Raw genomic sequence first — 26761 nt, 5'->3', positions numbered from 1 at the left:
GGATGGAGAGGTGTACTGAATGTAGAGGAAATTACTTTGAAAAAATTAAATAAACAAAGCTGTATTGCAAAACTTTCCTAGTACCCTTTGTATAAAAGAGGTACTATATATATAGAGGTACTATATATAGAGGTACTATATGAAGTAAACATCAATTATAGATCACCACAAAATTAAAAAACACTTTTCACCTTTTTATAATGAAATAAACATATAAATTTAAAAAATAATAAGTTTAAGTAATTTAAACCCAAATTACGTGGGACCCCTGGAATGTTGTTGCGGCAGCTTAAGGTGCCGGGGTACCCCGGTTGAAAACCAATCTTTCAACCGGGGTACCCCGGTTGAAAACCCCGGTTGAAAAGAAATCTGCCCTAGGCAGATTTCTTTTTTTTGCTTATAGGATAATGCGCCATGGGCATCCGCCTAGAATATGTCTTCTCCATCGGTTGGAGGTAGTATAATATCAGGACAACTCGTTGTGAAGGTTTTCACAATATGAGGTTTAATGATGGCATAACCCCAGGTGCTCACATCTGGTGAATATGGGCTTGGCACACCCAAGATCCGAAGCTGGATATCATCATTCTTCTCTTTCTTGGTGATTCCCTTCTACTTCGCTCTCTCTCTGGGTAAATCTTTTTTTTTTTTTTTTTTTGGCTTGTGCAGCAAAAGCTTCGGCTTCCTTGCACCACAAAACTAATAATAATAATAATAATAATAATAATAATTCCGCCTACTTCGATGGTTTTCTGCGTACTAACATGATGCACTTTTAATAACTTGTCCGTTTAGTGAATCTTTCCATAGTTTGAGATTTTAACTCAAAAAAACTGTCTTAGTAAGTACCTTTTGGTAATCTTTGGGACGGACCTACACTAATTATATTGACCCTTTTTTTTTTTTTTTTTTTTAATTATATGGCAGATAATAACACCAACAAGTTATAATCTGTCATGTTGATATTAGTTTCTCCGTCGATGTTTCGACACGTGACAAGTCTGCAGCGTGACGAATTCACCGATTGTGATTTTCCTAGAAGAGTAGAATGTAAGAATAGAAGAGGGTAGAGTAATAAGATATGTTATTACTCTGTGGTGATCCTTTAGTATCAGTTAATTGTGATCCGTGTTACTCGTGGTCGGCAGCAGATAGTTATGTTGCTATTTGAAGAATCGTTTTCCAGTTATGTTTAACAGTATATATAAAATTAATGTGAATAGAATATATGTTTTTGTTTTATGTGCAAGTAAGTGAGAGGTTATTATTATTTATTTGTTCACACGTTTAGTACTAGCTGGTATTTTCTCAGGGAATGTTTAGTGTTTGCCTTGAACTGAGTTTTCTAAAGGACAGAATAGAAAGTCTCTCACTTTCAATGGCCTTTTTATTTATCTCTTAGTAATAGTTCACCGGTTATTACTTAGAGATAAATATATCGTTTTGTGTGTGTTATTATTATTAAACTTGTATGGTAAGAACTAGGATGAAGTTGCCATCAGCCAGGCGAGGGGACGATAGGTTTACAGCGTTCATCGCACGTGGGCCTGGCTTATTTAAATAATAGCGCAACTGTTGGGCCCTCTTGAGGATGCATTTTATGCCGATTTTTACTCGACGGTTGTAATGGTATAATATTAAAGGCATGGATTCAGTTATTAATGCCAACTCTAATATTATAACATATGCATTCTGAGATTTACATATTAAATATCTGTAATAGTATTTCTATAAATGAATGCGTTTTGCTGCTGTATTATGGTAGAATGTAAATGCTCCCTTATAGAATGTAAATGCTCTACTATCGTGTCCGGGCAATACTGCACAGACACGACAGACATGATATGAGAGCCTTGTCGATCAATTCGGCCCTGGAAAGATTGTGCAAGGCTCAAAGGGTAGAATTTTTTTCAGCCTGGATTGTACTTGATAACAGGAGAGACTGCTTCTACAGGGATGGGATACACTTAAATAGAAAGTGTGCAGGAATATTTGCTGATGCTATCGAGGCAGTGTTAGGTGGGTTGGAAAACTTCTAGCTTGGGGAGAGACAAAGACTAATAGATTGATTAACAGTAGCCACTGGCAGAGGTGAAAGAGATTCTTGCACTGCTTCTATTGGAATGAACAGAAGCCTGAAAAACAAAATGCAGGATATTTCAGAGACTGCTGGGAGTCATTGCGGTACAAGTAAACACATGGGTTGTGTTAGGTTAGCTAAGAATAGAAACAGGTGCATGTATACTTGCGTGTACACCAATGCTAGGAGTTTAGAAAATAAATTTGATGAATTTGAGGTATTGCTCAAAACATCAAAGGCAGATATTGTTGGGATATCAGAGATGTGGTGTCACACAGATATAACTGTGTGAACTCCCCAAATTCCAGGAGAACTGGAATTTGGGGAGTACAACGTCTACAGAAAGGATAGACAGGATATGAAGGAGGAGGGGTTATGCTATTAGTTAAGAAACAAAATCCAAGGAAGTGAAGCCAGTCGACATTGCTGGACAGTGCAGTGTCGAGTCAGTTTGGTGTGACATAAGCATTGGGAGATCAAAATTGAGAGTAGGAGTGTGCTATAAGCCTAATGACTCTGATGAGTATAATAATAATTATTATTATTAATATCCATATGATGCAAGGAAGCCTGAGGCTTATGCTGCACCAGGAAAAAAAAAAAAAAGCAGTTCCTGAGTAACCCAGAGAGAGAGAGTGAGAGTGTGTGTGTGTGTGTGTGTGTGTGTCAAAATTAGAAGGGAATCACCAAGAAAGAAAAGAATGATGATATCCAGCTCAGGACCCTGGGTGTGCCAAGCCCATACTCACCAGATGTGAGCCCCCGTACAGGGAAATAGAGTGGGCCAGTAAATCAGAGAGTCTTATAATGGGGGATTTTAATTTCCCAGATATTGACTGGAATTTGGGTACTGATCACTCACACACTAGCATGGCTTTTGTGGATTTATTGGATGATTGTTTTCTACATCAGCATGTTCGGGAGGCAACTAGAGGGAGTAATACACTTGATTTGATTATCAATAGTGATTCTTCCTGCATTAAGAATCTGCAGATAAATGAACCACTAGGTAGCAGTGATCACAGTGTGCTGAAGTGGAATTTACTCAAAGAGGTAACTACCATTAGGGGTAAAGGGAAGGGTTATTGCTTTCGTAAAGGTGACTACGATGGACTGAGACAGTATTTAAATTCTATACAGTGGGACCATCTGATGATGTTACCAACAGCAAATTCAAAATGGGAAGCATTCAAAGAACTTATCTTGGAAGCTACTTTACATACCAACTAAGAAATATTGTTCAAGGTTTAGGCCTAAATGGATGTCAGATGAACTAATGAGACATATGGCAGAGAAGAAAAATGCATGGGATACATACAAATTAACACGTGACACAGAAGCTAATGATAGATACAAGTTGATCTGTAATCAAGTTACAAAGGAGGTTAGGCAGGCAAAGGCATATTACAAGAAATCTTTGGCAAGGGATGGAAAGAAAAACAGCAAAGAGTTCTTTACTTATGTAAACTCTAGAAGGAAGGGGATGAATCAGATTGGTCCACTTTATCGATGGGTCAACTGTTGATGATCCTGCTCAGGTAACTAACAAACTAAATGAATATTTTGCATCGACATTCACACATGAGGAGTTATTCTTGAGGGGAATGCCAGAGGTGTATTCAACTCTAGCAGTAAGCTAGAGAGTCTTGTAATAACTGAGAGTAAAGTGGAGGAGAAATTGTTGAAGATAAAGACAAGAAAGGCACCTGGGGTGGACGGGATCTGTCCAGTTATATTAAAGGAGGCAGCAAAGGAAGTAAGCAAACCCTTAGCCATAATTATGAGAGCTTCCTTGGACTCAGGGGAGGTACCCACAGACTGGAGCTGTGCAAATGTGACTCCAATTCCCAAAGGAGGATCGAAGGCTGACACAAGTAATTATAGACCTGTGAGTTTAACTTCTGTTCCAGGGAAATTAATGGAGGCACTGGTTAAAGAAGCACTGCAGGATCATCTAGACAAGACTTCATTTATAGCTCGGACACAGCATGGTTTTGTTAAGGGGAAGTCTTGCCTGTCCAATTTGTTTGGATACTATGATGCAGTCACAAAAGAACTGGATGCAGGGAATAACTTTGATATTATATACTTGGATCTTAGAAAGGCTTTTGATACTGTTGCACATGGAAGACTGCTGCACAAATTGGAGCAGCGTGGCATTGGAGGCAAATTGCTGCTATGGATAAAGGGGTGGTTGAGGGAGAGAAGACAGAGAGTGGTAATCAATGGACACTGCTCGTCGTGGACTAATGTTATCAGTGGAGTCCCTCAAGATTCAGTGTTGGGTCCATTATTGTTTTCTGTATTTATAAATGATATTGATGATGGCATATCAAGCTTAATGTCCAAGTTTGCAGACGATACGAAGGTTGGCAGGGTTGTCAAGGACACTACGGACACTATGCTGCTGCAACAGGATCTGGAAAAGTTGAGCAGATGGGCTGAGAGGTGGCAAATGAAGTTTAACATTGACAAATTTAAAGTACTACATATGGGAAACAGCAACCCCAGAGCAACGTATCAACTCTGTGGTACTACACTGACAGTGGTGAAGAATGAAAGGGACCTGGGGGTGGTTGTGCAGGCAGATATGAAGTTCTCTGAGCAGTGCAGATGGGCTGCAAGAGTAGCTCGTGGTGTATTGTCAATGATATATAGGAATTTTTCTAGCAGGGATAAGGAGGTGATTATTCCCTTGTATAAGGCAATGGTCAGGTCACACCTAGAGTACTGTATACAGGTCTGGAGGCCTCATTTCAAGAAGGATGTAGAGCTGCTGGAACGAGTACAGAGAAGGGCAACAAGATTAGTGAATGGAACAAAGGGGTGCTCTTACGAAGAAAGGCTTAAGTTTTGCAAATTACAGTGTCTGGATATTAGGCACCAGCAAGGTGATCTGATAGAGGTGTATAAAGCCATGAATGGTTTGAGCATGCTCATTGCTGAATCAATTCTTCCTCTTGCTCAGAATAATCACCTGAGAGGGCATAAATTCAAATTGAGGAAAGACAGATGTAGGATAGATGGCGGAAATTTGCCTTTAGCCACTGGATGGTTGGTTGGTGGAACAGACTTCCATCCCTTGTCGTGGAAGTTGATAGCCTAAATAAGTTTAAGGCTCAGCTGGACAGGTAGAACAGAGGGGTGAAGTGGAAGTGGTTTTTTTTTTTTTTTTTTTGGCTTATGCTGCATAAGCTTGCTTTCTTGCATCAAATGCCTCTACTAATGATAATGCTAGTATTTGGGTTATGGGTTATTTTATTATTATTATTGGCTATATAGTACAAGGAAGCCTGAGGCTTATGTTGCACCAGCCAAAAAAAATTTTTGAATTACTCGGAGAGGGGGGGGGAAATCAACAAAAAAGAGAAGAATACTGATAATCCAACTCAGGACCCTGGGTGTGCCAAGCCCATACTCACTAGATGTGGGCCCCTGGGGTTAACCGATGAAATCATTGCAAAAATTAACCCTAATTATTCTGAGACATTTTCATGCTCAGAAGAGTAGCGGTATTGAAGAGTGAAAGATTAGGGCAGTAGCACTAGGAACATCACAGAACCTTAAAAAAAAAAAAAACCCGCTTATGCACCAGTATAAGCAAAAATGGCAGAGTGGTGTTAGGAAACAACTTGCACAGCATCAGCCATAAAAAAAAAAAAAAAAAAACCCAAAAAAAGTACATGCCGTGTCCTTTGGTTAGCACACCTAATTGGAGCTGTAAGAACAGAGCACTAAGGGAATCCTAGGAGTAGATTTATCCCTAGGAAATAACGTAAATAATTTTAACTGGTTACTCTGACCAGTGTTTTTGACAGATTTAAAATCATATTTCTCTATGTAACAATATTAAATATAGCAGAAACTTTTAAATATAAACTTTAAATACATAAATTTCTTGAACACAGTGTTCACACATTCAGTACTTAACTTATAGCGGGAATTGCATCCCAGTGATGCTAATCACTGGGATCCAATGCTCACGGCCCAGCCTAAGTTCTGATTAACATCATAAGAATTTGGCATGTTTGCTGTGACCTGTGGAAACTTGGTAAGGGGAATATTGGTGGTTGGGGACTGAGCTTTGTTACACCACTTTGACCATTGTTTTGACAAAATTGAGGTCCTGGATGGCCCACCCAGGTTTAGTCAGTTTGTGAGTTCATCTGCGAGGGTCATCTGTGGCAATGCCATGACTCTACCCTTATGATCTAAGGGACAGGACTTTCTTATGATCTAAGAAAGGAGAGCGCAGGCACCGAACCAAAAAAAACTAATACAAAACCTGCTAAACTCTTCTTCTGAACTCCAACATGGTCTCGACCAGAAAATAACACTGATACAGACATCACCACTTCAGAAAGGAGGCGAGGCCCAGAAAAGAAACTGTATCAAGTGCTTCACCTAGATACCTGATAATTTGCACAACTGGTGAGAAGCCCATAGGGAAAATATTGCATTTCTGTATTGAGATGGATTGGTAAACTCACTTAAATCTGTGAAATGGCAACATTCTTGGGATGTACTTGTTCCAACAAAATGTAAGCACTCTGAACCACTTCCATTGGTGGGAATACGATAACACTCCACAATGAACTCATCCTTAGGTGTCTCTGAACGTGATCTTGAAGTGTCTAAAGAGATTTGTCCAGAGCTAAAATCGCAAGAAGTGACAGTGGCAAAATGAATGTAGGGATGGGAATTCTGACTAGAAACCATCCTTACTTTCAATGTGCCAACGTCTAATTATATCACTGCAGGATACTCGTACTGTATGGCCATACAGCCAAATGCTCTGTTCAGAAATTTGGACACTTGCAAATGGTCTGCCATGATACGCTTGCTTGTTGTGGTGCAAAGGACTGATGAAATTGCATCATGTTCAATTACAAAACACACCTATATTAACTCCCAAGGAGTTCAACCTGCATACCCAAGAACATGACAAAGATGGAAGGAAGAAAGAGAAATACAAAGGCTTAAGATGCAGCTGAACATTTCATACTAAGAGGTAAGAAAAGAAGTGAAATTAGTAAATAGTAGCGGTAACGCATATGCTGAAAAGGTTGCAAAGAAACATTGCAATGAAACTAAAATGGATATTACTATACACTGTCATTTACGCCCATCACTTGCTATTTACTGTGTTCTCAAATCTGCACAGAAACCTGTCAGCTGCCTCTGCAATATTGGTAGCCCCCCCCCCCCCCCCAGAGCTCTTGGCGCCTCCGTAGCCAGGTGGGAAGGAGCAGCAGTGTGTAGTACACGCTTCTTGATTAGACTGGGGTTCGAGCCCGTCACCACCAAATATGGAGGATGCGGAAAGGTCAGGGAATGACCACCGCATATCCCGGAGCAATATGGCCTTAGTTGCTAATGCTCCTAAAAGCCAAATAACTAACTAACCCAGAGCTCTAGCATTGCAAAAAAAAAAAAAGAAAGAAAAATCGAGCAATAAATTAGTATTACAATAAAAAATGGATATTGAAGGTACAGACACACATCACAAATCAGTCTTGGAACTTTGTGCAGAGAAAGGAATGGACACAGGACAGTGGCTATATGCTCTGAAAAAAAAAAAAAAAAAAACACTGTCTCAAGATTGAGAAAAATAAGCCCTCAGCACTTAGGAAGCTGACTGATGGAACCAACAAGCCTAAATAATGGCTAAATTGGTACAGTGGAATTGTGGATCCAGGGTAAATATTGAAGACATCAAGTTACTCCTGCAAATGCATAAACCAGTCTGTTTTTGTTTATGGGAGACTTATCTAAAGCCAAATAATGACTTCACTATGTGATCTTTATTATTTGTACAGTTCTTTATTATTTGCACTAAGGATAGAATTGTGGTTCTCCTGGGCATGAAGTTGCTATCCCCCACCCCTCCCATTTCATTCTTTGCTACTTACAACCAACATAGAGGTAGCAGCAATTTGCCTTACAGTGAAGTTTTTATTAACAGTCTTCTCTGTCTGCCACCTGGGATTAATATCCCAGGTGGCAGACAGAGAAATTGACAAATCCAATTGACAGACCTTGACAAATCAAATTTGTCAAGGTCTTCTCTCCTACCAGAGAGAAGACCTTGATCTTGTTATGCATTTGTCTTCTCTCCCTTTCTTAATTCTTTGGGATTTCAGTGGAAATAATCTGTGGGAGAGGTTTGACATTAGTGGAAGGGGAATGAGTTGTAGTGTGTATGCTCACTGATAATGATTTTCTCTCTCTCTCTTCCCCCCCCCTAAATGTGGGAACAAACATCTTCCACATTTTGCCAAATCAGTAGTGACCCTGAATAGCTCTTCCCTGTTTGCTCCTTTTGCAGACTATCAGTAAGTAACATGAAAGAAACTGGTTTACCAATGGCAACATTCATGGCATGGGCAGATTGCAGACAGCTGCAATCTGCCCATTAAACCTGTATAGTGAACAGTGGCATAGTGTTGATTGCCAAGTGGCACTGGGGGTTCCCCCAACTCTGCATTTTGTATATTCTATGTTGCAGTACAAACTCTGTAAAGACCAGAAATAGTTTTAGTGTTGGTCTGTTGTTCCTCTGGCCATTTTGCTTCATGGGCCTCTGGTGGGACCCCATGCCCATCCTCTGCCCTAGGGAGGTAGGCCAGGAATAGTAGGGAATGGAAAGGTCTCTGGTGGGGGCAAATCCAGGATGATGCCTGAACCTGCCATGGAGGGCCTGGGGTGGGAAACAACAACTCTGGAAAGCGAGCGAAAAAGGGAGTGGGGAGACAGATGAGAGGGAGAGGAACAGATAAAGAAGGTGGATGATAGGAAGGCTATGTACCTGGAAATAGCAAGTTAAAAAGATAGAGGGGGAACACCACTGTGGAAGGAGCCCATCCTCCACAGCAGAGCTGTTAAGAATAGGAAAAGATTGGGATGAGAGGTGGGAAAGGGAGTCAAAAAGTGATTGTAGGGGATTAAATTCATAGAGACAGGATGCTTTATGTTGGGGGGGGGTGATCACACTGTGTACATGCAATGCTTCTTTGTTGGTAATCCCAAACTGTCCAGACCAGCCGAAGCCAGTGTCAGCAGATCCCACGTCATACTTCAGAAAAGGGGATATGATGTCCACAAAAAAAAGTATAAGTGCGTGCATACTTGTCGTACTTACCTTTTTTTTTTTTTTTTTGTAATACCTATTTAGGGGCAGACTGAATAACAGCACATAACACAACACTCGCACATAATTATCATGTTATATTTAGGTGGAACAGGTACCACCTAAATATAGCAACTACCAAGACATCAAATTTTTTTTTTAATACTAATCACAAACATTCATTTGATCACTGCATAGTTTACACCAGTGATCTGATATTCACTCAAGTTTATACAAATTCACCTGCAAGAATAGCTGATTTAATTTTATTAGGGGTGATCATTTAATTTTCAGACTGGTGCAAGATCTTACCTTAATTGTCATCATCTGAATCTTTTATGGATTTCTCATTCTCGAGATACTATCCTTGAACTTTGCACACTTTCACCACCATTGTATCCATGCATTAAATGCTTCTTCCAAGCCATTTTTCGAGACTGTGAAGTGCTTCCATTGTTGCTCCACGATCATTGTTGTTTCCACGATCATTGTTGTTTCCACGAGTATCATTGAAAGGCAAGTGTTTTGCATGAAACGCTTGCATTTCAGACATGGAAACAGGAAGAAATCACATGGGGCTAAGTACGGTGAATAAGGGATATGTGGTAGAACCTCAGCACCAGTGCAGCGATCGCTGCCTGCACAATATTAATCATATGGGACCTGACATTGCCTTGATGGGGAAACCACTTCACACTGGAAAGTTTGGTCACACCGGAATATGGTCATTCTCCTACCAAGACACTCATTACCATATGCTTCATTCATCTCTTTAACTGTTTCTGGTGGATTTAAGCCCTGTCTGACACATAACTAATTGTACATCATCAATCTGTATGTCTGATGTGATACTTGCTTCAAAACAACCATCAGTGACATGCGGCTAAAAACTCTCTTTACACAATGCTAGCTTGAGAAGTATTGGCAGAGTCCGCTCAGTAACGATCGGGGAGAGAGAGCTTCTATGGAAAGTTCACGTAGTAAACATAAAATCTTGCACCAGTCTGTGAATTAATTGATCACCCCTCGTGTATATACTGTGGATTCCGGTTATTTGGCCTTTGTATCATCTGCAAACTTCGACACTAAGCCTGATATACCTTCATCAATATCATTGATAAATATACAAAACAACAGTGAACCCAACACCGAACCCTATGGGACTCCACTAATAACATTAGTCCACGAAGAGCAGCACCCATTGATTACTACTCTCTGTCTTCTCCCACTCAACCATCCTTTTATTTATTGTAGCAACTTACCCTTATTACCATTCTGCTCCAATTTGTACAGTAGTCTTCCATCCGCAATGTGTCAAAAGCTTTTCTGAAATCCAAGTATATGATATCAGAATTATTTTTTGCATCCAGTTCCTTTGTAACCACATCATAATAATAACCAATCAAATTTGTCAGACAAGACTTTCCCTTTAACAAACTCATGCTGTGTCTGAATCATGTTTGTGCAGTCTTGTCTAGATGATCCTGAAATGCATCTTTAACCAGTGACTCCATTATTTTACCTGGAACAGAAGTTAAACTAACTGGTCTGTAATTACTCGTGTCACCTTTTGATCCCCCTTTGAGAATTGGGGATACATTTGTTCATCTCCAGTCCGTGGGGACCTCCCCGGAGTCCAAGGATGCTCTCATAATTAAGGCTAAGGGTTTGCTTACTTCCTTTGCTGTCTCCTTTAATATAACTGGATAGATCCGATCCACCCAGGTGCCTTTCTTATGTTTAACTTCAATTTCTTCTCCACTCTATTACAAAATCATTAAGCACACTGCTACAATTTGATAACCTTCTGGCAATTTTCAGAATTGGGTAATCTAGGGTTACCTGAGATAGGAGCATCCTAGTAACTTCCACTTTAGGTGTTTGCCATTACTTGTAGCTGTGGCTGATATTCTTTTTCTTTCTTGTTTGATATCAGCATCAAGGTTTATGGTAATCCCTGAGATGTTAGTTGGGATTAACTTGTTTAGTTCTCTTTTAATTATTTAAAGACCTGCAGAGCAGGTGTACTGACAGTACAGCATGACCTTATGATGGTTAAGAGTATATTCCTCTGTATGGAATTTAATTTTCTTTTATTCTTATCTAAAGCGGTTCTGTAGTACCATATGCCTGTGCATAGGTAATAACTGGGAGGAAGCTTTCCTTATAAATAAGAGGAAGTGGTTTCTTTTTTTAAACCTCAGTTAGCGTGGCTGATCCTAGCAATCATTCCAGTATAATTCTTGACTTTTTTTTAGCCGAGTGCACAAGATGAAGTTAGAAAGTTAACTTATTTTCAAATATTATACTTAAGATATTTCATTTCTGTTACTAGGGCCATTGTTCTATCTGCTATTTTAAAATGTGGATATCTGTTCATTACCTTTTAACAGAATTGATTTGGTTTTATTGCTGTTTATTGTTAGTTTGTGTATACTGGCAAACTCTCCAACCTTTGTTGAGAGTATTGATTGCTAAATTGGCATGCTGTTCTAAAACAGCCCAGGGGTGTGGTGTTGGCCTTGACAAGCAAGACAAGGTTATCAGCAAATGCGACCCTGTCAGTTGAGGCAATATCCATCTCCAGGAATTCATCCAGTACCAGAGACCCAGCACTGAACCCTGGAGAATCCTTTTTTTCACTCGTCTAGTGATGTACTGACATTTGGCTGAGACTAGTCTATCCCTGAGGTAGTCTTGTATTAACTGGTATAGGTTTTGTGCAATCCCAACACATCGCAATCTGCAAAGTATGCTGATCCACCACAGTGCATCAAAAGCTCTTGCAAAATCAATGGCTATGGCCAGTACATATTTTTCCTTTGCTGTATGTGCTATTTTGACTGGATAGTCCATGGCATTCTTTGTGGAGCATCCCTGTTTAAATCCAAACTGTTTGTGTGATTGTAAATTGGAATTGAGGTAGTGTCTGTAACCTGAATAATATCAGCCTCTCCATTATTTTACCCAAAACTGGCAGCAAGGCAATGGGCATGTAAGATTTTGGATCTGTTGGTGGTTTTTCTGGATTTTTCAGAATTTAATCTTATGTAAGCCTGTTTCCAAGGTGTGGGGAAGGCACCCTTTTCTAAACAGTTATTGTACAGTTTCAATGTGTGTGTGTGTGGATAACTTTTGGCCAGTTTTTTTTTACCATTTCTGTTTCCATAAGATTATTACCTGGATGTTTATTGTTTTTGGTTTTATTTAGTGCAGGGGTTCTTAACCTTTTTACGATTTCTGACCCCCAGTGGATTTCTAAATATGTCCCCATATCCCCTTCACCAGATTGTCGAAATCATCAGTCCAATAAGGTACCAGTATGACTTCAAAAGATGTCAATCGCTTGGTTTTACTTTACATATGGATAGCTAGGAACAAAACAGCTGAAAGAAAATCATAAGGATTTTATCATATTATATAAAAATGGCAAATCACAAATAAACAAGCTAGCTACAACTAGTGAGATTTTTGCTGTTGTTTTTGTGCAATCAAAACATGGAATCGAGGTACAGTTACTGACAATGTTACTCGCATGTCATCTGACACATCAAGTCGAATCCTGTTTCACAGAGATAAGTAGTTGTGAAGGGAACCAAAACATTCATTGCACTCATCGCCGTGCTAGGGTAAGCTGCAATCTGCTCACATCAGAACTGCTTGATGTCCAGCCCGGCCTTTTTGAAATTAGCTTTCTTTCTTGGGTCTTCTTGGAAATTAATGAGATCATCCTTTGCTGAATCATTGTAACTCATCGTAGATACATCAAACGAGAAAGGGTTCATGATCCAAGCAGATTCTGTGTTGAGATCATTAATATCTGAGAAGTAATCCTCAAAATTTGTACTTAGGACTTCCAAATGGTTCTTGATTTCTTCAAGTATTTCTGCAGGCAATGTTTTACCTTCTCTACTAAGGTTATTGTCAAGGAATGGAAAGCTCACCAGGTTTCTGCTTTCAACAGGGCGACTTGAAATAGTTAATTTCCTTGTAAATGCCACAAGCTTTCCCCTGGCTTGAATAATATCCACATCCCTTCCCTGCATCGACATGTTTAAATCATTGAGGAGACTGAAAATATCAGCCAGGTAAAGGTAAAGTGCAGCCATTATCAACCCACTGCAGGATGGAAGCCTCCTCAGCAATTCATGCTGAGGGAAATGGACCATAATCTGCCACGCTGGTCCAGTGCGGGTTGGCAGATCGACCTTATTCATCAGTCAGGGGCTTGAACCCTGGTCTACTCAAAGAACGTGTGCTACTACTGCACTCCCGCTCCTGACCACTCGGCTAGGCTAACAATAACATGATCATCTTCAAAATGATTTGCCAGAGGGAATCATTGATGCTCGAGGCATTTAAAATTTCATCCCGAAGTTCCACTACATGTGTGAAAACACTGCCACGACTTAGCCAACATACCTCTTTGTGGTACAGTAAAACACTATGTTGGTGTCCACAACTAAGTTTCTTTGGCAATGTTTTGGACACCAAAGCTTGGCGATGTAGAACAGTGTGTGATCAACACATGTGGAGCTTTTTCCTTGACCAGAGCAACAAATTCAGAGTTCTTGCCAATCATGGCAGGAGCTCCATCCATACAAATAGACCCAATCAAATCCCATGCTATCTCATGGCAATCAAAAAACAATTGGAACAACTTGAAGACATTAACTGCTTTGGTTGTTGTTTCTAGTCGATCACACAAAAACTCTTCCTTGATGTTCTTTTTATGAATGTTGTGTACAAATATGAGCGATTGACTTTGGTTTGAAATGTTAGTTGATTTATCAAGCTGCATGCTGATTTTTGCAGGACTTTTTAATTTTGCTGATAACTTGGCTTATTATGTCCTCACTCATATCTTTAATGCTTTGGTACAGTGTGATTGGAAAAGAATACCTGAGTCAATTGCGTCATGGCATCCTCTCCCAGCATGATTTTTGCCATCTCCAGAGCACAGGGCTTCATTAGGCTTTCTCTGATTATGTGTGGCTTCTTTTCTTGGACAATCATGTACGAAACTTTGTAGGAGGCTTCCAGAGGAGGTTTCCCAGGAGGAACAACCCCATATGATGAAAGAGTTCCTTTCTGATCATAACAAATCTTTTTCAACTTGAAACATCAATCAAGGTTCCAACATGATTACTGTGTTTGGTTTTGACATATTCTCGAAACCAAGCACAATCTCATACAACCAACCATTTACTATAAATGAATTGCATAAAGCCTTAGCCAAATCAAAATGAAGTACAGCAGGTATGGATAGAATCCACTATCAAATGATTAAACATCTCACCGAAAATTCCTTATGCATGCTTTTGCTGCTTTATAATAGGATCTACCTTGAGGATGGCGCATTATAGCCTTAGTAGCTGATGCGCCAATAAAACCAAAACAACAACCTTGAGGACACTTATCTAGACTCTTGGCAGCATTTATTTGTGCTGGCCTTTCAAAACCAAGGAAGGACCACTCAAACCACATAATTATCTCCCTATTTCCCTCACTAGCTGTCTTGGTAAAACTTTAGAAAAGATGGTGAATGATCAGTTAACATGGTTCCTTGACAATCTCCTTAATCTGAGCCAATTTGGTTTTTGGAAAAACAGATCAACAATAGATATAATGACAATAGCCGAAGCAATCATACGTAATGCCTTTCCCTGAAATAAACACCTTGTTATGATATGTCTCGAACATTGAAAAGGCTTTTGATACTACCTGGAGACAGCATTCTACATGAATTGCACAAATTAAGACTGCAAGGCCATCTACCAAAGTTCCTCCAGAACTTCATGTATAAGAGAACTTTCCAAGTCCGCTACGATCATGTTGTCTCAAACATGCAATCAAGAACGGGGGTACCACAAGGCTCAGTCCTTAGTGCAATCCTTTTCGCTATCAAAATCAGTCCTATCACAGAAGTAATTCCAGAAACAGTAGAAACATATCTGTATGCTGAGGACCTCACTATTTCATGTCACTCACAGAATATGCACACAATCGAGAGACAGCTCCAATGTGCTGTAAACAAAATAGTCCTGGTCCATGGCTAATAAAAAATTAAATTTCCTAGAACACATAAAATATCTACGTACATTGTGCCTAAACAAATTAAACATTATCTAAGGAATATCTGCCATGACGTGGGGAGCTAATCATTATTCACTTTTGCACATTTATCGGCCAATGATAAGATCCAGATTAGATTACGGTAACCCCAACTACTCCTCAGCTAGGAAAAGTGTGCTTAATCGGTTAGATCCAGTTCATCACAATGCGGCGCCTCTATAGCCAGGTCGGCAGGAGCAGAAGTGCGTAGCACATGCTTCTTGATTAGACCGGGATTCGAGCTCGTGGTCACCGAATGTGGAGGCCACGAATATGGAGGATGCCTTAGTTGCTAATGCTCCTAAAAAACCAAATAACAAACAAACATCACAATGCACATCTTGTGAGTATGGACTTGGTCCACCCAGGGTCCTGAGCTGGATATCATCATTCTTCTTTTTCTTGGTGATTTTATCTCTCTGGGTAAATTCATTAAATTTTTTTTTGGCTAGTGCAGCATAAGCCTCGGGCTTCCTTGCACCACATGGCTAATAATAATAATTGTGTTGTCTCTGGAGCATTTCATACCTCACATGTGTACAATTTATACACAGAGATCCATGAACTTCCACTCAGCCTTCCAGGCCATTCAATATGGCAATATCTGTATAATCTGAAATGGGAAACCTTATATGCAAAAAACCTAGCACATGCAAACCTGCAGGCATCCACCTAAAAGAATTACTTTCACAATGGAATTTAAGTACAGAAAATCTACCAAGATACTCCAACGTCCATTCCGCCTTGGGGATATCAGTTTAGTCAACTGTGACATGGACTTCACAAAATGGAAATAGAACAATATCCCAAATCAATATATATTCCTTTACCAGCTATATTCCTCTTATGTAATGCAATTCTCTGACTATTTTCATCTGTACACTGGTGGCTCCTAGACTGATACACACGTTAGTGCTACAGTGGTCCTGCAAACAGCATAATTTCTGTCTCTTCCAGTAGAGTGCAGTATTTATAGTGCTGAACTATTTGCAATAAGTCTCACTCCATTATTATTAGCTATAGAGTGCAAGGAAGCCTGAGACTTATGCTGCACCAGCCAAAATAAAAAATCCCGAGTTACCCTGAGAGAGAGAGTTAAAAGTAGAAGGGAATCACCAAGAAAGAGAAGAATGATGATATCCTGCTCAGGACCCTGGATGTGCCAAGCCCATACTCACCAGATGTGAGCTCCTAGATCACATTGTAAAAATCCCTTGTAGATCCCTTGTAAAAAGTATCATTTTACAGACTAAGTGCAATATATGCTTTACAGCTAGATCATCCATCTCATCTGTATTTAAGAAAACTTCTTTTCTGCTTATTGCATTCTTAGGACAAAAAACTCAAGTGTTGGATTCCTGGACATTCTGGAATATTGGGCAGTGAACATACGGATCAAGATACAAATAATCCAACAAATGAAAATTCTCACCCACATAAAATTCCGAACAATGATTTTAAAAATATCATTCAAAAAGCCTCTGAAAATATATGGACACAGATCTGGAAATCTCAAACAAACAACAAATTATACCAAATTAAACATCAGGTGAAATCCTGGAAATCAAGTTTTTGGCCAAACAGAAACGAAGAGGTTATCCTCGCCTGGTTTCGCATCTGCTGCACACATTTAACACTCTTACCTCCTAATGAAAGATGATCCTCCACAGTGCCCCCAGTGTCAGACCATACTAACAGTGAAGCACATCATTATAGAATGCCCACATTACCAAATTGCCTGCCAGTCAGCTTTCAAATCACATGCAAATGAAGCATTAAGCCTTGAACTCATTTTGGGAGAAATATCAGATATAAATGAACTCTTTACATACCTCAGTTTAATAAACCTTAACGGCTGTAGCTAATATGCCAAAATCAGTAACAACATTAAATGTAAATTACAAAACTTGAACAGCCACAATATAGCCAAAGCAGCTTTTGTACCATAAAACCACAAACAACAACAGGCTTACCCCAATATTTTCTTACGAAACCCTTGTATTCTGTATTACAAATATTTCTACCATACAAGAGGTTCCGCGGTGCCTCCATAGCCAGGTGGGCAGGAGCAGCAGTGCAGCACATGCTTCTTAATTAGACTGGGGTTTGAGCCCGTGACCACCAAATACGGAGGATGCGGAAAGGTTAGGGAATGACCACCGCCATATCCCCCGAGCAATATGGCTTTAGTTGCTGATGCTCCTAAAAATCAAATAACAAACAAGAGGTTCTGCATACTGTAAACAATATTCATCTCAGATTAAAGTTCACTCTAGAAACTGAAGACACTAATAAAATCATTAAATTTTTAAAATTTAACGTGTTGAAGAGAAAATTAATTTCAAGATATATATGAAACCCACCAATACTGGATGTTCTTACACTACGATAGTAATCATCCCTTTACATATAAAAGATCTGTAACTTTTAATCAGTTTCTCACTGCATATAAATATTTTACTTTTCAACTAGACTTAAATAGTTATTAATATTTAAGTAGAAAAACTTAAATAGAAATACAAATATTAGTAAATAGATTCTCAGACCGGGGAATACCCATTATCTATAACAGTTTTGCAAATAACAGTATTGCAGAAAAATTATTTCACTTCCATGCATAGAATGGTGGTATATCCAATTAAAGAAACTTTTTATAAACACAGAATAGCTTTTAAACTTACGAGAAAGTTACATGCAGTTTTAAAAAAATAGTGTGGTAATAATTCATTACAAACAAACAATCTGGTTTACAATATTTCATGCATGGCTTGTGTGATTCTCCATATCAGGGCTCAACACGCTGTTGTGCTTTAGAACAAAGGGTTAAGCAGCATTCTCTGTCATTTCGAGCTTTACATTCTGCCGCATCTGAATTAGCATATCATGCGATTACTGAAGCCCACACCTTTCTTCTTAATAAAACTAAAATCCTCAGTATTCAACACAATTACACAAAATTACACATAGCCAAAACCCTTAAAATGAAACTTCATGGAAACTGGATTAATGTTCGTTGCCCTTTTCTCATTTTGGACTTTTGGTCGTTAATATGCAATGCTCCAGGAAAGCAGGTCATGACCAGAAGTCTGAAATTTTGCACTCATTCATATTTTGGACGATTAGTTCTGAGTGTCGAGGTTGAGGTCTTCAATTATTGGCATTAGATATTTTGGAATGTCCGTTTTCTTTCGAGTGCTGAAAAAATTAATTTAAATAATTTATAAAATTTTAACTTTAGTAATGTAGTGAGTATCAGAATACCTCTTAATTCAGTTTAATTATTTTTAATGTAAAACAAATTGAACCTTGTTCTTATACATTTTAATTCTTGTCATGTGTATGCCATATCCAAAAATTTCATTACTTCATATGGCATGATATTCCTACCTTTTCTTAGCACTGAATATATCATGAATTGTTGAACTAATGGAACAAACTTATCTACGAAAAAAGTCTAAACTTCCCAAACACTTTCTTGTTCATTTCACAAATATACGTGGTTTCAGTTCTAACCTCAGTGATGTCCATTTGCAATTAGTCTTCCAAACCCCATGTATTTTTTCTCAGTTGTCTAAATTATTCATTGCATGATTCCTTTTGCTTCAAAGGTTATACTTGTGCATATGTCCATTCTGATATTTCCTGTCAGAGACTAGTAATTTTGAATCTCCTCTTTTCAAGCTTCTCCTCTGGTTTAAAATCTCTTTACCATATTCTGTCAGACTCATTTGATGCTTCTCTCCTTCTTACAACTCGACTAATCAGTTGGAACATTGACTTTCTCCAGTCCAATTTTCCTAACACTGAGGTAATTTTCCTTGGTGATTTTAAGGTTTTCTAGTCACACAGGCCAGCTGGTTGAGATGCTGAGGCTTTTGCAATTACTAATGATCTCACACAGATTGTTCATTTATCTACCAGAATACCTGACAATTCTAACCACACAGCTAACACACTTGATCTTTTTCTCACAAACAACCCTTCTAAATAGACGAACGAAGTGAGTGGTCCTCTAGGCACATCAGATCGCAACTTGGTGGATGGCCTCTTCTCAAACAGAGCCTTTCTCTTGAGGCCATTCTCAATCTTGTGTTGTTTGACATTATAAACATGTGTGGTACTACATTTAAGGTGGTAGAAAATGAAAAACATTGGGGAGTAATTGTGCAGTCAGATATGAAATTTTCTGAACAGTGCAGACGGGCTGCCAGAGAAAGTCATGGGGTATTGTCAGTGATATACAGGAATTTTGCTATCAGGGAAAAGGAGGTAATTGTTCCTCTGTATAAGGCAATGGTCAGGCCATGTCTTGAGTACTGTATACAGGTCTGGAGGCCTCATTTAGGAAGGATATAGATTTGCTTGAGCGTGTACAGAGAAGGGCAACAAGATTGGTGAGGGGAATGAAGGGATCCTCTTACCGAGAGAGGCTTAAATTCTGCAAATTGCAGTGTCTGGAGACTAGGCACCTGTGAGGTGATCTGATTGCGGTGTATAAGGCTTTGAATGGGTTGAGCAGGCTCAGTTCTGATGGGATTATTCCTCTTGCTCAGATTATGAACCTGAGGGGACATAAATTCAAATTTATGGAAAGACAGTTATAGAATCATCATCATCAGACATTTTCAATCCACCGCAGGATGAAGGCCTCTCCAGCAACTTTCCAGTTCCTTCTGTTTTGTGCAATGGCCATCCATTTACTACCCACAAACTCATGAATTTCATCTATCCATCGCCATTGTTATCTTCCAGGTTTTCTGTTAGTTCCTCTTGGGTACCATTCTGTTATTTTCTTAGTCCATCTGTCATCATGTCTTCGAGCTATGTGTCCTGCCCAAGACCATTTCGGTTCTTTATTTTAGATAAGAATGTCCTTTACTTGAGTTTGCTGCCTAATCTCTTTGTTTCTCTTCTTATCTAACAGTCTGATTCCCAATATAATTCCTTCCATTCTTCACTGTGTAGTTCTCAGCTTTTCTTCCATTCTTTTGGTGAGTTCCCAAGTTTCATTTCCATAAGTCATGGTGGGGAGTATACATTGGTTCATTATTTTACGTTTCAGACAAATTGGGATATTGCTCCTCAGTATGTGACTATATTTATTGAATGCTCTCCATCCAAAATTTATTCTTCTCTTGACTTCTATCCATTTATCATTATTATAGCTAATGACTTGTCCCAAATAAGTATGACTCCACATTTTCAATTACTGTTCCTTCAATCATAATTCCCTTTCTGTGGCATACTTGTTCATCACTACTTTTGTTTTAGCCATATTCATCTTTAGTCCAAAATCATTACTAACTCTGCATAACTGATTAAGATTTTCCTCTAATTCTTTGGGATCGTGGCTTATGACCACAATGTCATCTGCAAATCGTAAATGGTTTAGATACTCTCCATTCACATCGACTCCTTTCTGTGACCAGCCTAATCTGAAAGCTTCCTCAAGGGCAGCAGTAAACAACTTCGGAGATATTGTGTCTCCTTGTCGAACTCCTTTCTCAATTTTAAATTTATTACTGTCTTTGTCTAGTCTAATAAAGGAGGTAGAACTCTCATATATTTTCTTCAAAATCATAATATATGGGATATCTATGCCTTGTCTTTCCAGTGCCAGAAACATTGCCTTATGCTGTAAGGAGCAAATGCCTTTTCATAATCCACAAATGCCAGGCATAACGGTGTTTTATATTGGTGTTTTATGAGGTAGAACATGCGTTGAAGAAAATGAAGAATCAGAAAGCTCTGGGAGAAGATGAAGTTACTGTAGAGTTGTTAAAATTGGGAGGAAGAGACGTGGCACAAAAAAATCTTTCATTTGCCTTCTCCTTTAGCTGTGACATTACGTGAAGGTGATCCATAGTTGAGAATCCTCTCCTAAAGCCAGCTTCCTCTCTCTTGATTCTCAAGTATTCTTTCTAATCTGTTAGTAATGACCCTTGTGAACAACTTGTAGATGTGGGACAACAAGCTAATTGGTCTATAATTTCCAATTTCTGATTTATCTCCTTTCTTATGCAGCAAAACTATGATTACATTATTCCACTTCTTAGGCACCACATCTTTTCTAATGTATTTTGTGAAGAGTCTTGCCAGATTTTTTGCCAGAAATCTTGCCAGTCTTCCCATCTCTGTCAAAACCAGATGATTCTAATTCCACTTCAGCCAAAGATAAACCTGACCTGCTAGAATCCTATTTTTCTTCCATCTCGTGTATTGATGATCTTGGTAAGCCATCTTCCACCATTCTCAGTACACTACTTGTACATTCAATGCCTCCTGTGGTGTTCTGTCAAAAGGATGTCAGAAGGATTTTGACAAATATTGATGCTAAGAAAGCTCCAGGTCCTAATGGTATTTCTCCACTTTTTTCTCAAAATCTGTTCTGTGTCGTCTGTTTTCACTTTTTTTATTCCAAAGGTGTTTTCCCTTCTGCTTCGAAGTTTGCTCATATCCAGCCGGTTCCTAAAAAGGGTGACAAATCCCTCCCATCCAATTATTGTTCCATTGCAATTACTTCTACTCTTCCTAAAGTAATGCAAAAACCAATTAACCACCAACTCAAACTATCTAGGAAACCTTCCATCTGATCAAAATCGCCAGTATGAATTCCATCAGTGTCGATCCACTGGTGATATTCTGAATTATGTTACCCATCTATGGACAAATTCAATAGAAAAGTATGGTGAAACTCAAGCAGTTGCTCTTGACATTTCAAAGGCTTTTGATTGTGTTTGACATAAAGGTCTTATAAGTAAGCTTCCATCTTATAAAGGTAGTAGTAGTGGCATGTGATGCAAGAAAGCAAGTGAATGAGCTTATGCAGCATCAGCCAAAAAAAAAAAAAAAAACACCATTCCCTCCAAATGCCTGTCCAGTTCCTCCTTAAATTTATTTAAGCTATCAACTTCCACAATGACAGATGGAAGTTTGTTCCAGCAATTAACCACCCGCTGGCTAAAGGCAAATTTCCACACATCTATTGTACATGTCTTTTCTTAATTTGAATTTATGCCCCCTTAGGTTCGTAATCTGAACAAGTGGAAGGATCCCATCAGAATTCAGCATGCTCAACCCATTCAAGGCCTTATACACCTCTATCAGATCACCGCACAGGTGCCTAGTCTCCAGGCACTGCAATTTGCAGAACTTAAGCCTCTCTTGCTAAGAGGATCCCTTCATTCCCCTCACCAATCTTGTTGCCCTTCTCTGTACATCCTTCTAATCTACATTCTTCCTACATTCTTCCTACATCCTTCTACATCCTTCCTAAAATGAGACCTCCAGACCTGTACGCAGTACTCAAGGCGTGGCCTGACCATTGCCTTATACAGAGGGATAATCACCTCCTTTTCCCTGCTAGCAAAATTCCTATATATCATCGACAAAACCCCATGATCTGCCCTGGCAGCCTGTCTGCATTGCTCAGAAAACTTCATATCTGACTGCACAATTACTCCCAGCTATTTTTCATTTTCTACCACCTTAAGTGTAGTACCACACAGTTGGTACGTTTCTCTGGGGTTACTTCTACCCATATGCAGTACTTTGCATTTGTCAAGGTTAAACTTCAGTTGCCACTTCTTAGCCCATCTGCCCAAATTATGTAGATCCTGTTGCAGTAGCACACTACCATTACCGTCATTAACAATCCTGCCAACCTTTGTATCATCTGCCAATTTCGACACTAAGCCTGATATACTGTCATCAATATCATTGATAAATATACAAAACAACAGTGGACCCAAAACCGAATTCGTGGACTAATAACATTAGTCCACGAAGAGCAGCACCCATTGATTACCACCCTCTCTCTTCTCCCGCTCAACCATCCTTTTATCCATTGTAGCAACTTACCCTTAATACCATTCTGCTCCAATTTGTACAATAGTCTTCCATGCACAACAGTGTCGAAAGCTTTCCTGAAATTCAAATATATGATATCAAAATTATTTTTTGCATCCAGTTCCTTTGTAACCACATCAAAATATCCTATCAAATTTGTCAGACAAGACTTTCCCTTAAACCCATGCTGTGTCTGAATTATTGCTGCAGTCTTGTCTAGATGATCCTGCAATGCATCTTTAACCAGTGACTCCATTATTTTACCCGGAACAGAAGTTAAAATAACTGGTCTGTAATTACTTGTGTAAGGTCTTATAAGTAAGCTTCCATTTATGGTTTGGAACTGTTTTTTTTGTAATTGGGCATCAAGTTTTCTCTCTGACCGCTCACTGTGTGTGTGATGGCAGATAGCTCAGTCTTTTCTAACGTGTCCAATAATGTTGGTGTTCCCCAAGGTTCATTTCTATCTCCCACTCTTTTCATCTTATATATTAATGACCTTTTTACATTGACTGGAAATCCTATCCATAGTATTGCTGATGATAACACACTGCGTTTCATCTTCCAGTTTGAGAAACCTTGCCCTGGAAAACAGTTTTAACTTCTCGAATATCCTCTAATAATTCCTTAAATGCTGATTCAGTGGGTAAAAGGTAACTTAGTTGATTTCAATCTTTCTACAACTCAGTTGTGTATTATATTTCGCAAAAAGGATTCATCTGACACTGATTTCTAGGCAAGGTTATATATCTTCATTGGGGAATACCCTAACTTCTAAGCTCCCTCCCTCTCTCTCTCTCTCTCTCTCTCTCTCTCTCTCTCTCTCTCTCTCTCTCTCTCTCTCACTGCGGGACCCCAAGTTATTGATAGTTGAACCAGGCATGTCTCCACGTGGCTAGGGATGGGGGGTGAGGGTGCACTACACCTGCTGTACTCTGGTTGCTATACACCTGTTAGATCTGGCCAACACAGAACGTGTTCTGTTGTTGGCCAGAAGTAACGGCTTGGGCTATACCCAGTTCTGAGGACTCAGTGGAGAACGGTGGAACCCTGGAGCCTGCCACAATGATACTAGAGATCTGAATCTCTCTCTTGGCATAAGCACATTACAATATTGCTTCCTCTGCATCTAAAAAACTGGGTTTTCTCTTTTGTCTCACCATTACTTTTCTTCCAAACTCCATTCACTACAAATTGCAATTCCCTCTCTACCATGGAATATTACTCCCACATCTGGGATGGTTCACTCAGTGCAGGAGCACCCCAAACAGTTCAAGAAATGGTTCATACAAAACTTACACACGACTTTTCTACTAACTGGACATGAAAGCCTCAATGCAAAACTTCATGCATTTGGCTGATACAAAACCCTGCCTGCACCTGTGGAATGCTAGAGACGGCCCACAACATTACCTACACCTGTCCGATTTACCAAGACCTGTGAATGCCTCTTCAAACTCTCATGGAGGCATATGCACTGGAACAGCTACCTCTACTTATACAAACAAAGGAAACTTTGCTGCATTCACTGAATTCGCAGGACGTGTATTCAAATAGTGACAATGTCTGATGGCTAAACCCGAACTAGAATCCTGCCCGGAGGCATGACCACCCTGCTGGTTCCACCATACCCTAGTAGAATTCCCGACAAGAGGAACCCACTGACAATGACTATCAAACTCGGAAGACACTCCAGACCATGACAGCCAACCTCATATTAGGCTGGGATTACGCAATCTGACTCAGTCACGCTGAGTGGGAAACAGGCCTCAGCCTAGTAGGCTCCCTACCAGAGAACCACTTGCTAACCCTTAGAGGGTCGGATATCAACCCATCCGGGGACAGACCACTAGGTGGACTTGCTTGACCCCCTTTCCAGGGTGGGTTCACTACAATCTGTGTTCTTTTACCACTCTCATCACTTAGTTTTCTAGGGAATGCCTTCTCCCATTCCCAACTTACTATTTCTTATTAAAACCATCCCTCTCCCACTATCACCAACTCGCCCTGGGGTCCGGGAAGCCCACCTAGCTTCCCGGACCCCAGTAAAGTGTCATTGATAGTTGAACCTGGCGTGCCTTCATGCAGCTAGGGATGGGGGTCAGGGGGTGCTAGACCTGGTGTCTGATGCACCCTGGCTGCTTTATGCCTGTTGGATTTGGCCAGTTGCAGACCATGTTCTGTTGTTGACCGGAAGTAACGGCTTGGGCTATGCCCAGTTCTGAGGACTTAGTGGAGAATGGGGGAAATCCTGGAGCCTGCCACAATGATACTAGACATCTGAATCTCTCTTGGCATAAGCACATTACAAATGCTTCCTCTGCATCTAAAAAACTGCGTTTTCTCTTTTGTCTCAGCATTACTTTTCTTCCAAACTCTGTTCACTGTACAAATTGCAAATCCCTCTCTACCATGGAATATTGCTCCCACATCTGAGGTGGTGGAATCTAGGAGCCCGACAGATTTTGGGTGCACCACCCAAAATCTCTGTCAGGCTTCTAGATTCCATTCAAAAGAGGGCAGTTAGGTTAATTAATGACTCATCTTTAACATAGTCTCTCCACTATCTGTCTCATAGATGTTTTGTTTCTGCTGCATGCCATTTCTATAGATACAGGTTGAGTATTCCCAATCCGAAATTCCCAAAACTGAAAAGCTCCAAAAACCGAAACTTTTTGAAAAATACTTGACTTCTGAAAACTGGGAGCCCCTGGCATGAAAGAGATGTGACGCAGTGTGTAAAGCGCCAATTATCATCAACGCAAAGTGTATGTCCATTACTCACTTTGTTTAGATTCTCTGCTCTGTGGTGCAAAGATATTGTTGAAAATGTAAAAAAAAACCTGATACTCCAGTTAACAGTGATAATTATATTATCGTAGAAGAAGAAGGATTTAAGTTTATCTATAGAACAGAATGTGAATTTGTTGAAGAAACTGGGCAGCAGTGTAAGTGTGAGACATCTTACAGAAGTGTTTGGTGTTGGAACAGCCATCATCTATGACCTGAAGAAAGAGAAGGATAAACTGTTCAAGTACTATGCTGAAAGTGATAAAAATGAAATAGAAAAACGCTGCATAAAGCTAAAATGAAGATCTTGATTGTGTTTTGGAAGAGTGGATCTGTTAGCGTCGCAGTGAACACATGCCACTTACCAGTCAGCGGATCACGGAACAAGCAAAAATCTATCATAAAGAACTGAAAATTGAAGTGAACTGTGAATATTCAACAGGCTGGTTACAGAAATTTAAGAAAAGACACGGCATTAAATTTTTAAAGATTTGTGGTGATAAGGCATCTACTGATCACGAGGCAGCGGAGAAATTCATTGACAAGTTTGCCAAGGTCATAGCTGATTAAAATCTGATGGCAGAACAAGTCTATAATATATGTTCCCAAAAGCCCTGATGAAACATAATTGTTTTGGTGCTATTGCCCCAGGAAGACACTAATTACAGCTGATGAGACAGCCCCAACAGGAATTAAGGATGCCAAGGACAGATTAACTGTGCTGGGATGTACTAATGCAGCAGGCACACATGTGTAAACTTGCTGTGATAGGCCAAAGCTTGTGTCCTCTCTGTTTTAAA

At 39.6% G+C, this 26761-nt stretch overlaps 1 protein-coding gene across 3 annotated transcripts in view; it reads left to right on the top strand.

The window, feature by feature from the left end:
- The first annotated feature begins 764 nt into the window (after window positions 1-764).
- The window catches only part of LOC150085768 (tRNA (uracil-5-)-methyltransferase homolog A), a 488197-nt gene continuing 462200 nt past the window's right edge, over window positions 765-26761 (top strand). The window contains exon 1 of one of the 3 annotated variants that reach the window (XM_090374238.1): window positions 765-841. Coding sequence is in view for 2 of the 3 variants with exons in the window: in XM_090374236.1 (XP_090230362.1) it covers window positions 1242-1249 (8 nt within the window). In the remaining variant the exon portion in view is untranslated. The other 2 variants (XM_090374237.1, XM_090374236.1) reach the window with 2 other exon arrangements.

This window comes from Mastigoproctus giganteus, chromosome 5 (assembly GCF_048544385.1).
Source record: "Mastigoproctus giganteus isolate SK-2022 chromosome 5, ASM4854438v1, whole genome shotgun sequence".
In the NCBI taxonomy this organism is placed as follows: domain Eukaryota; kingdom Metazoa; phylum Arthropoda; class Arachnida; order Uropygi; family Thelyphonidae; genus Mastigoproctus; species Mastigoproctus giganteus.
This window is presented reverse-complemented; position numbering and strand designations above follow the sequence as displayed.